Source organism: Ailuropoda melanoleuca, chromosome 9, assembly GCF_002007445.2.
Source record: "Ailuropoda melanoleuca isolate Jingjing chromosome 9, ASM200744v2, whole genome shotgun sequence".
NCBI classification, from domain to species: domain Eukaryota; kingdom Metazoa; phylum Chordata; class Mammalia; order Carnivora; family Ursidae; genus Ailuropoda; species Ailuropoda melanoleuca.
Genome location: NC_048226.1, coordinates 28178896 through 28194733, shown reverse-complemented (window position 1 = coordinate 28194733; position 15838 = coordinate 28178896). Strand labels below are relative to the sequence as shown.

The window sequence follows — 15838 nt, the reverse complement described above, 5'->3', positions numbered from 1 at the left end:
TCTTTGAGAACTACAGCAGGTTTGATATGTCCCCGACCCTTCCCCTCTCTTGTCCCTCCAGGTTGCACAGCAGGAAGGGATGTTTTGCTTGTCCTCATGACCTTGCACTAGTGCCTTCTCCCCCCAGCCCTGTCTCTTTTCCTCCCCCTTCTGGTTTTCTGTATGTACCATTCCGTGACTGCCCCATCACAGGCTGGAGCTGGGGTGAGCAATATCCGGACTGATGTTGGTTGCCCTCAACAGTTTCTGCACGGCAGAACTCAGCCTCGAGGGGAGGAAATTGCTTTGGGAAAAATGTGCCAATTGCTAGCCTACTCTTTGAACTTGCCCAAGATGCTAATTCCACACACCCCTTTACTCATTCCTCTCTGCTTGCCTGGCGAAAGGGCAGCTTCCTCCCTTTACTGGTGGACAGGAGTTTGTGTTACCCTGAGACTCTGTCCCCCAGTGCTTATTCTTCAGAGGGCAAAAGAGCCACTTTTTAGATCTGAATTTAATGGATGATCCCTCAGGCTGTGCCATTTTCCCACCATTACCTGCACATTGGAATCACCTAGAGAACTTTGGGAACTACAGATGCCTGGGTCCCAGACCCTTGGGAGCTTCCAGAGAGCAGTGAAGGCTGAGAACCACTACCATATCCTATTGCATTTTTTTTAAAAGTTAGTTTTATTTGGAAGTAATTTCAAAGTTACAGAAGAATTACAAGAATAAGAATCATACATACAAGGCCCCAAAACCCTTCATTTAGATTCACCTATTCACATTTTGCCCTGCTTGACCTGTATTCGTGTTCTTGCGTGTGCTGTCTCTCTCTGCACCGGTATCATGGCCTTTGATACTTTGGTGGGTATTTCCTAAGGATAAGGATATTCTGATGGAGTACATCGAACACTGATACAATACTTAAACCTACCATTCGTGCTTCAGTTGACCTCACAATGTTCTTTATACCATTTCCCCTCCAGTTCTGGATCCAGTCAAGGACCAGGTGTTATAGTTAGCTATCCTGTCTCTTTGGTCTCCTTCAGTCTGGAACGTTGCCATAGCTTTGTCACTTACGACATTGACATTTTGGAAGAATACAGTCCCTTCTTTTAAATGCTTCTACTCATTTGGGATTATGGATGATCCCTCTTGATTAGCTTAGGTTTTGCACTCCAGGTGGCTGGAGCACTGTCCACGTCATGTGTCCTCTCAGGGTGTAAGGTCAGGAACACACAATGTCATCTGCCCCACGATGGTGATGTTCATTTTGATCACCTGGTGTACCATTCAGGGTCCAGTGAAGGGAAAATGTAAGCCAGAAACTATAGAAACAGTTGCTAACTGTGGTAAAGATTGGTTAACTCCTAATAGCAGTTTTAAAAAAAAAAAGGCCCTGGGGCGCCTGGGTGGCGCAGTCGTTAAGCGTCTGCCTTAGGCTCAGGGCGTGATCCCGGCGTTGGGGGATCGAGTCCCACATCAGGCTACTGCGCTGGGAGCCTGCTTCTTCCTCTCCCACTCTCCTGCTGTGTACCCTCTCTCGCTGGCTGTCTCTCTGTCACATAAATANTTTTAAAAAAAAAAAAAAAAAAAAAAAAAAAAAAAAAAAGGCCCTAAAACAGCTTAGTAGGAAACAGTTCCCACCCTGAAGATCAAGGAAGAGAGGACAAGGAACTAGGAAACTCAGAGCAGGCCCTGCAAGTCTGAGGGTCAGACCTCTGACAGGAGCAGGCGCCTGCCCTGTGCTGCAGGATAAACTCCGCGGAGGTGCCCAGCACCGAGCCAGGAGAGCAGAGCGCTGGCGCCGTGAGAATGCTGCTGGAGCCCACGCCAGACCAAAGCAGGAAGTCTCTAGCCCGGCCCTCCGCTTCGCAGGCCCCTGTTGGCCTGCTGGCGGAAGAGGAATGTCGCAGTATGGCAAGGAAGGGGGAGACAAAGGGCAAGTTTGGCACACTTGGTTAAGGTGGTTTGTACTCTCAAGGGTATAGTTACTGTTTTATCCCTTCCAACTCAGGTGATTTCTGGAGACATACTACTCTAAGACTTAATGTTTAAATATCCTGCTTCTCACCAAACTTCCCCCAAGGTTTGGCAAATATTGCCGCGTCTGGCCTGCTTCAATCTTTCCTCTGATGATTGTTGTTTTAGATTTCATCTTTGCTGTGATGGTTGTAAAACACTGTTCCATTCTAGCACTCCTTCCTTGTTTACCAGTCTGTCCTCCCTCCCTTCTACCCCAGTTATTTTATATATTTATATTCCTTAGGCACTGATGGATTCCCATTTTTTTCAGTCGCCTAGAATTCATTATTTTCCTTTTATGTTTTGTTTTTGGTTCTCAGTTCCGGATTTGGCCAGTGGGAGCCTCTTCAAGTTGTTTTCTATGTCCTGACATTTTTGTTGAACACTTTTGTAATTTCTGACTTAATAAGATGTTCCAGGCTCTTCTTGTACCCCTGGCGCCCAGTCCTGGAAGCAGTTTCTGAGGAGCCTCGGTCCCTGTTACTACCTGGGTGTCTTTGCCTCTCATCCTATCAGAGCTTGTCTTACTCTTTCAAAATTGTTTCCCTTTTTTTTTTTTAAACAAAAGTAACAGTGCTTTAAAAAATGTAAACCATAACAGACATCTATAAAGAAAAAAGTACCCACAGGTAGACAAGTGTAGCAATGGTGTGTGTCCTTCCAGACTATTTATATATATAAAACCAGATTTGGTGGTGGGGTTTAGTTTTGCTTTTTGCTAATAAATGGATTCTGTTCTACAAGGTCTTTTTTTCTTCTTCACAACATAGTGTGTACGCTGTATCAGAATGTAGAATTCTGACATTTTTGTTAGCGGCATGGATATGTTAGTATCATGCTTAACTAGCCGTTCAGTGGGTGGACATTCAGATTGAATCCGGCCTTGCCGCGGTGAACACTTCCATCACATACTGTGAGGCATTTCAATTTTTTTTTCATTTTTAAAATTTTTTTATTGAGGTGAAATTCATATAGCATAAAATTAACCATTTTAAAGTGCACAGTTCAGTGACATTTAGCACATTCATGGTGTTGTGCAACCACCTCCTCTCTCTGGTTCCAGAACATTTTCATCACCCATGTTGTGCATTTTTATATGGACTCAAGGATAGAGTCTTAGTAGTGGATTTACTCTGGACCAAAAGTCACATTAAAAGTTTTTCACAGCTACATCCACTTGCCCTCCAGAAAGGTTATTCCAATTTACATTCCCACTAGTGAAAGAAAATGTGCATTTCCCTATGCACTTTGGGTATTATCAGCCTTTATTTTTCTTCCAATCTGATAGATAAGAATATGTATTTTCTGACAGGTAGTTAGTAGCTAGGCCCAGGATGTTTTCAAAGATGTTTCAGTCATTTGTGTCTGTTGGATTTCCAGTTTCTATCGTCTGCCTAGTTTGATAGGTTGTTGGTGGTGGGTTTTTTTCCCCTACAGGGCTAAGTTTACTTAGGAAACTTTTCTATGAAATTCAGTGCCTGTTGCTACTGTGTGTGTGTGAGCTAATCTTCCTGATACATTTCCTGACTGGTTATTGTTGGTGTATAGGGACGCCTACACTTTGAATACATTGATCTTGGATCCAGCATCCAAGCAGTTCTTGAAAACAGTTTGTATCTTCTGGGTGGCTCTTCATTGCAGTGTCTCTGAGTTCTCCCGAGGGTGTTAGTTACCTTGTAGGAACACCCTAGGTTTACCTACTGAATACCTTTCTGGACCGTGCTGAGTGCATTGCTCTTGGTGGGGAAATGGACTCACACACTGGTCCTTGTCTCCTGAGTTTATTCACTGAAAGGAAAGTAGATACGGAATTACAATAATAGGACAGAAAAGGAATTTGCCTCCCCCACACCTGGTATATAGTGGGCATCGAATGTCTGAAATAAGTCTCTAGGATGCCAGAAGAATATGGTTTTCGTTTTTTCTTTTTTTAAGCTGAGGAACCCATTAGCCAGAAAGGTTCTCATCCCTGGCTGCATATTAGAATCACTAGGAGAATGTTTACACTATTTGTGCTCAAACTCAGCTGGCAGAGAATTGGTTTCAGTCTGTCCAAGGTGGGACCAAAGCATGAGCATCTTAAAAAGACTTGTTAGTGACTCGCCGAGCAGCCAGGGCTGAGAACCGCTGCTCGTCCGGCACGTAAACTACAAGTACAGCTTGAGGTGGGGCGGGGGCGCCCTCTTCCCTTTGGCCCCTAGCAGGGCTTCTCCGGGCGCAGTTGCAAAGCCACGTCCTCCCTGTGGTCCTGAGAAGCCTGTGAGGATGTCGGGGACGGTGTGCCCACTTGCTGGCGGCTGTTTCGTTCTGGGCTTGTGCTGCTGCCTCACATGCCAGGATGGGAAGTAGGCAGACATCCTGGTTCCGCCGGAGGGGCTGGATCCTCTGCGCGGAGGTTGCAGGGCCTGGGAATAGCTATGGGAAGGTGGGGGGGTTAGGTGCTGGGCCTCAGTGCATCTAGTTTGACCAAACAGTGGATTGCTCCTCCTTTACTCCTTGTCACCTTTGGGGGGACTTACTCCCCAGAGGGCATGCTGAGGGAGGGTGATGATGCCACACCCAAAGTTGGGGCTGATTATCGCCAAGATTCAGAGGTGGGGAGTCTTTTTGTTAAAAATGGTCATCTCTGGCTTTTAATTAGCACTTGTGTCTAATTTGAACTTTATGGGGAGAGCAGTGTACACAAGGGGCTTATTGCACCCATATTACTGATGACGCAAATGAGGTCCGGAGGAGTGGTAACTTGCCCGGGAGCACACAGCGAAGCCTGAGCCTGGCTTCGCCCTGCTGTTCTGACCTCAGAGGCCGTTCTTCCGCCCCCGCGCCATCTGTCTGAGCAGCCCTCCGTCAGGAAGAGGGCTGCAGTTACTTGTACGCCCAGTTACACACGCGCCAGCCCCCTCTTTGTCTGGCCCCATGTCTTCTGCACGGAGGGCTGTCCGTCCACACAATCAGGTCACAGCCGCTGAGGGTCTGACCTGCCTGGTGCGAGTGGAGAATGCTGCAGAGGCAAGGAATCCGACTTAGATTCACTTGTGGGTTTTTTCCCTGGGATGAGTTGTGACCCACGAGTTGCTTCCAGTTCCATTGTCTGGCTCCCTGAATGACTGGAGCGCGGGCTCTGTTGTCTAACACTCCTTGCCCAGCGTGCTCTGGGGCCTGTAGACGCGGCAGCACCCGTCCAGGATGGTGATAAATATCCAGGCCAAAGGTTCTTTAAAATCTCTGCAGCCAAATGGAACACTCCGTCAAGGTGACGAGGTATTTTCAGAGAATAAATGAAGCACTGATGCCTCACTTTGTCTTTTTCCTCCCTCCTGGCTGCCCGTCCATGACCTGATCCTGCTGTCAGTCGGCGTGGCTGCCCTGCCTCTCCTGGGCCCTTGCTCAGGCTTTGTCCCTGCTGCTAACCCCTTCTCTGCCTCCTGCTCTGCCTGGGGGGACCTGCCCATCCTCAAGGCCTGGCTCAGCTCAGAAGTCACTCCTTGGGGCGCCTGGGTGGCTCAGTTGTTAAGCGTCTGCCTTTGGCTCAGGGTGTGATCCCAGGTCCCTGGGATGGAGTCCCGGGAGTCCCGGGTCCCTGGGATCAAGCCCCACATCGGGTTCCCTGCTCTGCTGGGAGCCTGCGTCTTCCTCTCCCACTCCCCCTGCTTGTGTTCCCTCTCTGGCTGGCTGTCTCTCTGTCAAAAAAATAAATAAAATATTTAAAAAAAAAAAAGTCACACCTTACCTCCTTCCTTTGCCCTCTCCCCTCTCCTGTCTTGCAGCCTGTAAGTTACCAAGTCCTGTTGATCTGCTTCCCTTGTCCTTCCAGAATTGCTCTCCAGCCCCATTGCACTTCCCTGATAAGCCACCATCACCTCTGTGTTGGGCAGCCTGGGCCTGGCCTCCCGGACCCATCTCACCCGGCTTGCTGTCTGCCTTGTGTCAGAGGGATTATGGCCTCTGTGTACCCCCTCCGGAATGAGTGAGCTCTTTGAAGGCACCCCTTTATCTTAGCACCCTTCTGCTCCCCCATTATCAAATACAGGGTCAGTCACAGAAGTCATCAAAATACCAGTTGAATTCCTTCTGAGGTGCCTGGCAGTTCTCGCACATGGCTGTCCTAGGCAAGAATTGTCATAGGCTTTTATTCACGGACTTCTCTCTCCTTCGGGGAGTATAAGACCAAGCATGAGATTACATGTTTCTTTCCGAACATCCCTATTTATAAACATCAGATGTGTCTGGGCGTTTGGTCAGTTCTCTTGTAGGATATGCCTTACAAGGGAAAAGAACATTGTCAGAAGTATAGAAGTCTCAGTCTGATTTTTCTCAGAAGCCCAAAGCCTTTCTCCACCCCACCTGCTGCACGCCTTGTGGTCGAAGCACTGGTGGGTGACACCCTGTGGAGGGCCAGCTGGAGCCCTGCTTCCAGGGGCCTGCCCTGCCCTGGGCCGCCTTGTGCCTTTCCACCCCTGCCTGGCCCCAGCATGAGTAATACTTGGGTAGAAACACAACCCTTTCACTGCTTGATAGACTTGTGAGGTGCCCACACCGGAGACAGGGAAGAGGCTGCCCTCCAAAGGCATTTTCCCTCCCAAAGAGCAAAGCCTGTCCCCTCTGTCACCGTTTGTGTAGTCACACACACTTGTTTGTTCAGCTGGGGAAGACGAGGCATGGCTGGAAGTCTGCAGTGGCCACGGGAGCAGCCGCCTTTACAATGCCCTCCTTGCCTTCTGCCTAGTGGAGAGCTTGGTCAGAGGCCTCATTTTTGCTACCGTGGCACCTGACACTTGCCTGGGCAGTGGGCTTTCATGGGTGCCATGAGCTGCCTGTCACCGGAGATGTTGACGCCGACGGCGGTACCCAGTGTCCAGTGCCTAGGCCGGCAGGCAGGGCATCATGCAAGAGGTCAGATTAGATTCTCCCAGAGTCTCTTCTAGTTCTGGATCCTGGGGGATTCCAGTGCGGACCCTCACTCCCTTCTCCATCACACACATGAACCCTCTCCTGGCCCATGGTGGGCTACCAGAGGTGGGCAGGAGCAGAAAGGAACCACCAGTCCTCTCTCAGAATAGCCTCCCTGTTCCCTTGGCTTTTCTTGGGTCACCTATTCTCAGAAGTCTCATGACTGCTCTCAACCTCGGGACATTTCCTGTACTGTCATTAACTTTCTGGGCTGTTGTGTCCCTTGACTGTGTCAAGAGCTCCTTGAGTAAAGCAAGGGACTGAGGCTTCACTCTTCCTACTCTCATATGGGGCAGAACACAGAGGCTGGGGAATGAGTGAGCAAAGTAAGTCTAGAGAAAGGTGCTCTTCAGGGGACAGCACCCCCTTCAGCAGGGTCTCTCGAGGCGTGCCCAGTGGAGGGGAAGGCATGTCCCCCTTTCACCCCTTGTGCTGACAATGCTGGGCTCTCACAGGTGAGTGAGGGGGAGTCCAGGGACTAAGGAGCCACCAGTTTGCACTGGCTCTCTCCCTGACACCCACTCCTAATGCCTTTGGCAAGGATGGAGCCTTCTGTGGCCAGAGCAGGGCTTTGGCAGGCCTTGGCCAGCAGTGGAAGTTGTGTTTCTGGAGGCCTGGGTCCAAAAAGAGGAAGGCCTGAGAGCATCGAGAACAGGAGTCTAGCCCCCTCAGGGCACCTGCGTGGGCGGAGGCCCTGCCTGGGTGGAATTTGCCATGTCTGGTAGGGACTGGCATAGGCCGCAGTGGCTTCCCTGTGCCTCAGTTGGGTCTGGGAGACCCCTTGCACCCACAGGGTGCTAAGCCTGTCTTCCTGGACTCTGCACCATGGCCCCTTCACCTCCAGTGGACCCATCGCCTATTTCCTCCCCAGACTGAGCTTGACTCATCCCCAGAATGTTCTAGGTGTTCCCACCTCCTCCCTGTGCTCACCCATTTACCCAACCCTGATGCTCTTCTCTTCTATGCCCTGTCTGCTGCTGCCCTTCCGAGACCCCTTTTCGGTCCCTCTGCTCCTAGGAAGGCTGGTGGCCCCATCGCAGTTCTCCTGAACCTCTTCTCATCGCCCCACCCCACCCTCCCGACCCCTGTGGCCTTCTTCCATTTGCCCATGTGTGCTTGTGTCTCCCTGGCAGTCTGGGAGTTCCCAGACTGGGGCCAGGGCTCTTCTCCCTCCCCAGCAGACCTGGGACAGACCTGGCCTGGGCCTCAGTGAGGACACTGGAGGTAGGCAAGCTCGCCCCCCCCCCCACAGACTTCTCCCCTCACTCCTTTGCCTCATCTTGGTCGGGGCACTTGGACACAGGAGCAGAAGAGTGAAAGGGACCCCTGCAGACCAAGGAATAAAAATGCACTCCTTTATTCCCTGTGGGAGAGACAGCCCAGGGAGCCACCAACATCCATCCTGGGGGGCAGGCTCCATCTTGGCACACCAGCAAGGCTAGGGCAGTGATTGGGGGCACCTCTGGCCCCCCAGGCAGGGCAGGTCCAGGTGGGGGCTGCTGCCCCTTCCTCAGAGCTTTTCCAGGTAGGAGCCAGGGACGAAGCCACGCTGCCCATTCCGTTCTACTGTCCACCAGCCATCCTCCCCTTCCAGGATGACCTCCACGATGTCTCCCGCGGAGATATTCAACTCATCGGAATTCTGGGCAAGAGAATGAAAGTGCATTGGGCTGGAAGGGCCATTTTGGGGGGCTGGGGGTGGGCTCTGGTCGGCACCCCCACCCCAGGCAATAAATGCGAGCTTGTCTCCCAGGTGGCAGAGTCCTCAGAGCTGCATCTGGCCTCCTGGAGCCACAGGACGAGGCTGCTCTCTGGGCTGGGGTGGCCTTCGGAGACAGGTAGGGTGTGGAGTGTCTGTGGGACTCAGCCTCCTGCCCTCCCTGGTTTGTCGTAGGCCTCCTTCACCCTGGGGCGTCTTCCCGCCACTCTCCCCCTGCTGCCCCCTCCCCCAGCTCTGCCCCAGACACAGGGTCAGGTGTGCTCGCCATGCTCCAACATTTGCAGGCCCACTGCATACAGCCTTCCCACCGCTGGTGAGCTAGCCCCTGTCATGCAAGCACACTCTCATTCTCTGGGCCTGTCCCCCTGCCAACCAAGGACCGGACTTGGGGAGTCTGCACAGCCCACTTAGCCCCGAGGGGCTGCTTGTCTTCAATCCAGGTGGACTGACGGGGCTCTGCAACCCTCACCTCAAAGCAGGGTGCAGACCAGACTCTTGAGGGTCTCGGCACAGCTCTCCTGTGACCCCCTGACCCATCCTCTCCCCGTGGACCGCAGAAAACCAACCCGGGCCCAGCTGAGGGGCTCATTCTGGCTGTGGCTTGTTCTTGGCACCCATGGCCCCTGAGGACAGGGAGTCTGACCTTTGGACCCTTTCTGGCAGGTAACACCAGCATCCCTCAGCGCGCCTGCGCATGCCCTTGTACCCATTCACCAACATTTGCTCAGCGGATAGACACAGAGCCACTCCCAAGTGCTCGGTACTGTTCGAAGGGCACATACCCCGCACACTCCCAGGGCACGTGCCTCTGTGTGACCACACTCGGGCACACCTGTGCCCTCCTGAGGAAAGGAGGGTGAGGGCCTCACCTGGGCCGTGTAGTCATAGAGCACCCTGTAGCCCTGGGCTGGCAGGGTTGGGGGTCCCGGCGCCTCCTTCACTGCAATGGTAGAGTAGACAACCTCATTGTGTTCAGGGGTTGGGGTCAGGGTCTCTGTGGAGGTGGAAAGCAGTGTGAGAGGCCTGGAGCCCACCCCTTTCAAAGGCAAAGATCCCTGGAGACGCCCCCTGGCATGGAGCTTCCCCAGACTTGGCTCAGCCTCCACACAAAAGCATTTGGACAACCCATGCTGTGTAGGAGTCCTCTCCTTTCCCCCAGGGAAAAGGCCCCCACGTCACCCCCAGTCACCTGCAGAAGCTGCCAATGATGTAGTCTTGGGACTTCCATGCAGCAGCCCGGAGAACCTGGGGATGAAAAGGAAAGCGGGTAGGCCCTGGAGGGAGGGGGATGAGGCAGGGCGCCCTCAAAGCTCCAGGGCCAGGGCCACCTGGCCTCCAGGCCCGGAGCAGTATGGAGTGCCCCTTAGGTCTGAGGGCTCCCGCAAGGGTGGACCCCGCGGCCTTCCCCTTCCCTGCCATACCCTCCCAGGCCTCCCCGGCACCTGCTCCTCGCAGGCCCTCCACACTCCGGTCCCAGGGCCCTGTGCCCCAGCCCCCTGCTCCATCCTCCCCCACTGGTGAAGCAGCTGCCCCTCAGAGTTCAGCCCACTCGCGTGCCACTGGGGCCTCCCCCTGCCCGGGCCAGGCCAGTCCTCCTCCCTGCGCTCCACCTTGACCCGGCCAGCCCGGCCACTCCCTGACCGTGTGACATAGGGACTCCAGTGCACACACGACGCAGTGCCAGGGTAATTCAGCCCTTCCCCTTGCCTGGCTCAGGCCTGACTGAGCCAGAGTCATGAGGGTTTGTTGAATAAAAGAACGGAACAAGCAAGAGGCGGACACTGGGGGCACGAGTGGGGAAGCAGACGTGGGTACCCCATGAAGCGGGCAGAGCTGAGGGCGGCGTGAGCAGAGGCTGACACTGTTCCCAGCTTCCGGAGAGGCTTCCGGGGGGGTCAGGCCAAGTCCTGGAAGAGCTTTACCAGGCAGAGATGGCCAAGTCCTAGCCGGTGAGCGGCAGAGGCGCAGGGGGAGCTCCGCACGGGCAGAGGAGCTGCGGAGTGCAGTGGGCCCGGCTGGGGGTGTGGGAGACAAGACTGGGATAGGGACTGGGCCAGACCCCAAGGGGCCCTGAGTGTGGCTCGGAGTGCCAGGTGGGGCGCGAGGGGCCTTTCCCACCGGCGGGGAAATTCTGTGACCCCCCCCCCCCCCGCCCCGCACAACCAAGCCCCGGGTCCGGGGGTGGACACACATGCCCAGGTCGGAGACACAGGGACACGCTTGTGTGGACCTCAGGCCGTGCAGCTACAACAGCAATGGCGCGGCCCTGCGCCTGGGGCAACCGAGTCAGGGTGCGAGCCGGCAGGGCTGTGGCTGGGAAGAGCGGAGCTCGTGGAGGCTGCTGTGCGCCCTCCCCACTGCCCGTCTCTCCAGAGTTGTCTATACCTGTGGCCCCAGTTCCTCACGCCCTTCGCAGCCGCCGCCCCACCCCTCCCCAGCCGTGCCCGGCTTCTCGCTGGCACCTGCAGTGGCCCCTGCCCGTCCTGCCAGTGGCCAGGCCGCCTCCACCTGGTGGGGCTCTCTCTCTCGTCCTCACGAAGGCACCCCTGTCTGTCCTCTCTTGACACCGCCCCAGGTGAGCTCTTCTGTCCAGTTGTTTAAATGACCACCTGTGTTGGGCTCCGGGTCCTCCCCAGGCCTGCAGGGAGGCCTGAGTCCCCCCGATTCCGCGCCGTAAGATGGTGAGGGTGTGCCTGGCCTCCTCCTGGGGTTGTTGCTCCCTCACAGTTCCCGGAGGGGCATGCGTGCTTCCTGCTCTGAGCACGGGTGCTTATACGACTGCCTCCAGAGGCATCTCCAGGGGAGGCTCCCGGGGTTCCTGAGCCCTGTCCTCTGAGGGCTGGCAGATCCATCAACCCGTCCTCATCCTTCCCTACCACCCGAAGGCTGGGCCTTCTCTGCATGAGGTTGGAGGGAGAGAGGGTGTCACAGGGGCCTCGGGATGGGAGTGGGGTGCAGGCACCACAGGAAGCCCACAGATGCTCTCAGATCCCCACTGACAGGGCACACAGCCCCCTCAGGAGCCTGGCTGCTGGAGGGCTCCCTGAGCAGGCTGTGGTGCTCTCAGTGGGCTGTCACCGTTGTCACTCAAGGCCTGACCAAGAGAGTCCTTAGGTTCTGAGTCTGATGTAAACAACTCATGGGCTCCGGACCCAGAGAAGGTGAGTGATTTGTGCAGGTGACATAGTGACGCATGCTACAGGGGCCCTCTGCAGCCAGGCCAGAGAAGGGGCCCTGAGAAGCCTGGGAACTCTCCAAGAGTCCTGTCCCCAGGCAGAGAGTGTCACCACTGCAGCGTGACTGTCCAGGGCACCAACCCAGGCTAGCAGCCGGGCCCGAGGGACACCGAAGCCAGCCTGGCGCCTCCCTGGAGCTCTGAACACAGTCACTGGTGAGTAAGTGGGCTGTGATTCTTTGCTTAATGTCTGGGACCCCTTGGGCTGCGGGGGGTCATGAACCACATTGAGTCTGTGTCATGAACCACATTGAGTCTGTCTCGTCCCCAGAGTGCCCAACCCCTAAACACAGCACCAGGCCCACAGTAGGTGCTCAATAAATACATGTGGAAGAGCTACTTGCAGGTGAGAAGGCTGGACCCACTTCCTGGCCCCTCCCCAGCCCCATCAGGCACCTCACCTCTTTATCATGCCACAGGATGGCTGGACGCCAGGGCTGCCAGATGCCGGGGTGACCTCCCGATCGTAGTAGTTCTGGTAGGGCACAGGAGCTGTGGGCAGCAAGCCGGTGAGGCCCAGGGTGGCCGAGGACAAGGCAGGCAGGACCTATGCCACCTGATACCCCAACTTGTCCCACCCAGAGATCCAGACTGGGGCCCCACCTTCCCATTCTGGCCCTTGGCTTCCTCGGTGCTTGGGGAAGGGGTCTCTCTCACGTCAATGAGACGTGGAACCGAACAGGCTCTAGGAGGGCTCCCCACCTCTCCTCCCCCTTCTGAATGTTGTAGCATTCGTAAGTGTGGCACATGCTCTGCCTCAGAGATGGCGGCAGGCCACGACCCAGCCAGGGGACTGCACCGTCCCCAACCCCAGAGGGGAGCCGTGAGCTGCCCTGCCCCGTCCCAGCAGTGGAGGCTCAGAGAGCTGGGGCCAGACCTCCTCGGGACAGATGGGCCTGGCCCCAGCGGCTGTGCTGCCTGTAGGCCAGGCTTCACCTGGGGGCTCAGTGCCTGTGCTCTTGGCCTGGATGAAACCATCGATGTCGGCTTCCACGCTGCAGCCTTCTAGTGTCACACGCACCTCCTCGTAGAGCTGGGGGTGGGAAGGAGCAGAGGCTGACGGACCAGGCCCCACCATCATGCCCACCCTCGTCAACGTCCTGCTCCTCAGTGGGCCTGAACTCTGGCCAGGGGCCCCCATCCCACCAGGCTCCTCATGGGCCTTCTATGCACAGCTCAGTGACTATATTTGGGGGCCGTGGCGTGAGGGGTCAGAGCCCTGGCTGACAGCTTCTTCTGGTTCCTGAATGCTTGCTGTGCACAAGGCCCTATGCGGGGGGCGTGCCTCGCTCCTGTCCTCTGAAGTAGACACCGCTTTCCCCATTTTATAGACAAGGAAACTCAGAAAGGGAAAGTGACTTGCCCAAGGTCACAGAGCAAGAATTCAGTGCAGCCAGACTTTGGATTTCATTTTAGAGGGTCCGAAGCCCACACTCCTTCCTCTGCCCCAAGGAGGCCACCAGGTGGGCTAAAGTCATGTTGGGGGAAAAAGAAACCCCAAACCCCATAGTCCATGGGCAGAAGGGGTCAGGCAAGGAGGAGCAGTGGGCAGCAGGGGGTCTGAGCTACCTCAAAAGAGAGCTCATGGCTCTCAGGCTGCATTCACAGAGGTCAGAGCCCCCGATGTGGAAGTGGCAGCCCCTCTCTCCTGGGGGCACCCATCCCAACACTCCTGGCATGCAGAGTTCAGTAGGGGTCACCAGGATACCCCAGAGAGACTGGGGGCAGAGGAGGGACTGGGCTCCCTGCGAGCACCAGGTGTAGAGTAGAGCCACCCAGCTTCCTCCAGGGTCTCTGCAAACCTCTGAGAGGCGGTGTCCACCTACCTCCCCGACCCCGACAGAGGAGGGTCAGGGGCTCTGTGGCGCTGAGAGCAGAGCCAAAGACCTTGGAGCAGGGGTGAGCAAAGAGGCAGATGCCAGGGCAGCCACAAAAGCAGTCTTCCAGGCAGGGAAGCGAGGGCCCTATACTGAGCCCCTGTCCTTGGGGGTCCGGGGGCAGAGGCTAAGCCCTAACGTATTCGTTGATGGACTCAGAGGGACCCGTCATGCTGTTGCCTGCAGTTTGCCCTCCCCTCGCACCGCCACCCCGGCTCACTCTATGCCCCTCCCTGTCCTTAGCCCCCCACACCTCATCATCCTTGACACACTGCAGGGAGAGCTGGTTGCAGTGCACCCACATGGCGTTGCGAAGAATGGTCAGTCGGTCAAACTCTTGCAGCTGGAAGGCCTGGGAGGTGGAGGTGGGATGACAGTGAGAAATGAGGAAGGGCTTCGGGGCCAGGCCGGACTGGGCCCCCTGGACTCAGCTGGGGCTGATGAGCTACACACCGCTCCGCTGAAAGCCAAGTCCAGTGGGAGCACCCTTCCTGGGGATCCCCATCCCCACCTCTGTACCAGCCCTTGAGGCTTCTGGTTCCTGCCCTTACCCTCCCTCCAGGCTCCACCACACACTGGAAGAAGTCCTGGGGGATGTTGTAAGAGGAGCTCTGGACCTGGAGTCCTGAAGCCTGTCTCCCAGGCCTTGTGCACCAGCAGGACCCAGAGAAGCTATGGGTTTTGTCTGAGCCTCAGTTTTGACTTCAGGAGAAAGGGGTGAAAGCCCCACAACAAAGGGCCCCAGGTCACAAAGCCAGATGGTAAGCTCCCTGAGACAGGGACCCAGCATGGGGCCTGGGGAGAAAGTGGACAGGTGAATGAATGAAGCAATGAGGCCTTCCTCCCACCGCTGCCTTGCCTTCCCCCACGAAGCAGCTGGAGGGGTGGACATCTTTCCCATTTTGCAACTCGGGAAACAGGCTCCATGCCCAAGGTCACTCACCTCGCAAGTGGTCCGGTGCTCCTGTTCCCACTCGCCCCGCACCTTCTCCAACTGCTCGATGTTCTGCCTGTACACTCGCTCTGGAAGCACAGGTGGTCCTCAAGGAGGCCAAGGCCCAGACACTGTCCCCCAACCCCCACCCCTTTGCTCCCACAGTGCCCCTGTGTAGAGCGCCCTCCAGGTCCTTGGAGTGCCCCCTTCCCCCTCAGAGAGACCTGCCCTGGCTTTTGGTGCCTCATTTGAGTGCCTGTTAGGCCACCTACTCTGGTGTTGGTCTTTTTGGGGTGACTCTTAACTCCCCACTGTGCTCTGAGCTGCCCAGGGCTGCAGTAGAGCCCATACGTCAAGATCAAAGTTCAGGCCTCTTGCTATCCCTGGGTCCCACCCTCTCACAGAATGGGATGGGAAACTGAGGCTTGAAGAAGGCAGCACTGAAGGAGGTAGGGGGAGCATGGGAGCTGTGGAGATGGAACCCAGCAGGCTTGGCCATGGCCTCTATTCCCAGAAATCTGAGGGACACCTTTCTGCCAGCCAAGGGAGCAGCTGGGTTCTGGGAGAGGCAGAACAGAAGGGAGACCATTTCCAGGGAGAGTGGGGGTAAGCTCTCTGGACTAGGAGGTGTGCCAACAGAGACAAAGGGTGTTGCAGAGGGCAGGGTTCTGGCATCAGGTGAAGGATAGAAGAGAAAGAGGCCTACAGAAGGCTGTGTATGTGTATGAGAGAGGTGAGTGGGTCTGTCTCCCATGATGGCAAGGCTGTGAAAGTCCTGGGCTCTGGAGCCAGATAGCCTGGGTTGAAATGCAGTCACCACCACTTCTTGGCTGTGTGACTTTAGGTAAATTACTTAACCTCTCTGTGTCTCAATTTCCTCATTTGCTAAAAAGGGGGATACAACAGTGTGGCTGAGCAACTGGGGGCTAACCTCACCCACTAGCACAGCTGCAGCAGCTGCAGCCAACCCTCTCAGCTAGCCATGCTGGTTGGTGGCCAGCCCTCCCCACCAGCAAGCCTGCAGCAGTCATGGCCAGGTCACAACAGGAGGGTATACGTAGCCCACGCAGGTGATACCTCTGGAGTCCTGGTTCTGGTGAACAGGAAAGATTGTG

The 15838-nt window shown here is 55.7% G+C and overlaps 1 protein-coding gene across 1 annotated transcript in view; it reads right to left on the bottom strand.

The window, feature by feature from the left end:
- Window positions 1–8295: 8295 nt before the first annotated feature.
- The window catches only part of PSTPIP1 (proline-serine-threonine phosphatase interacting protein 1), a 45872-nt gene continuing 38329 nt past the window's right edge, over window positions 8296–15838 (bottom strand). The window contains exons 9-15 of the mRNA XM_011236604.3: window positions 14733–14812; window positions 14043–14141; window positions 12849–12945; window positions 12314–12404; window positions 9867–9922; window positions 9547–9671; window positions 8296–8599 (exon numbers count right to left, since the gene is read on the bottom strand). Of these exons, the coding sequence (XP_011234906.1) occupies window positions 8468–8599; window positions 9547–9671; window positions 9867–9922; window positions 12314–12404; window positions 12849–12945; window positions 14043–14141; window positions 14733–14812 (680 nt within the window). The 3' untranslated portion in view covers window positions 8296–8467. The remainder of the gene's footprint in view (window positions 8600–9546; window positions 9672–9866; window positions 9923–12313; window positions 12405–12848; window positions 12946–14042; window positions 14142–14732; window positions 14813–15838) is intronic.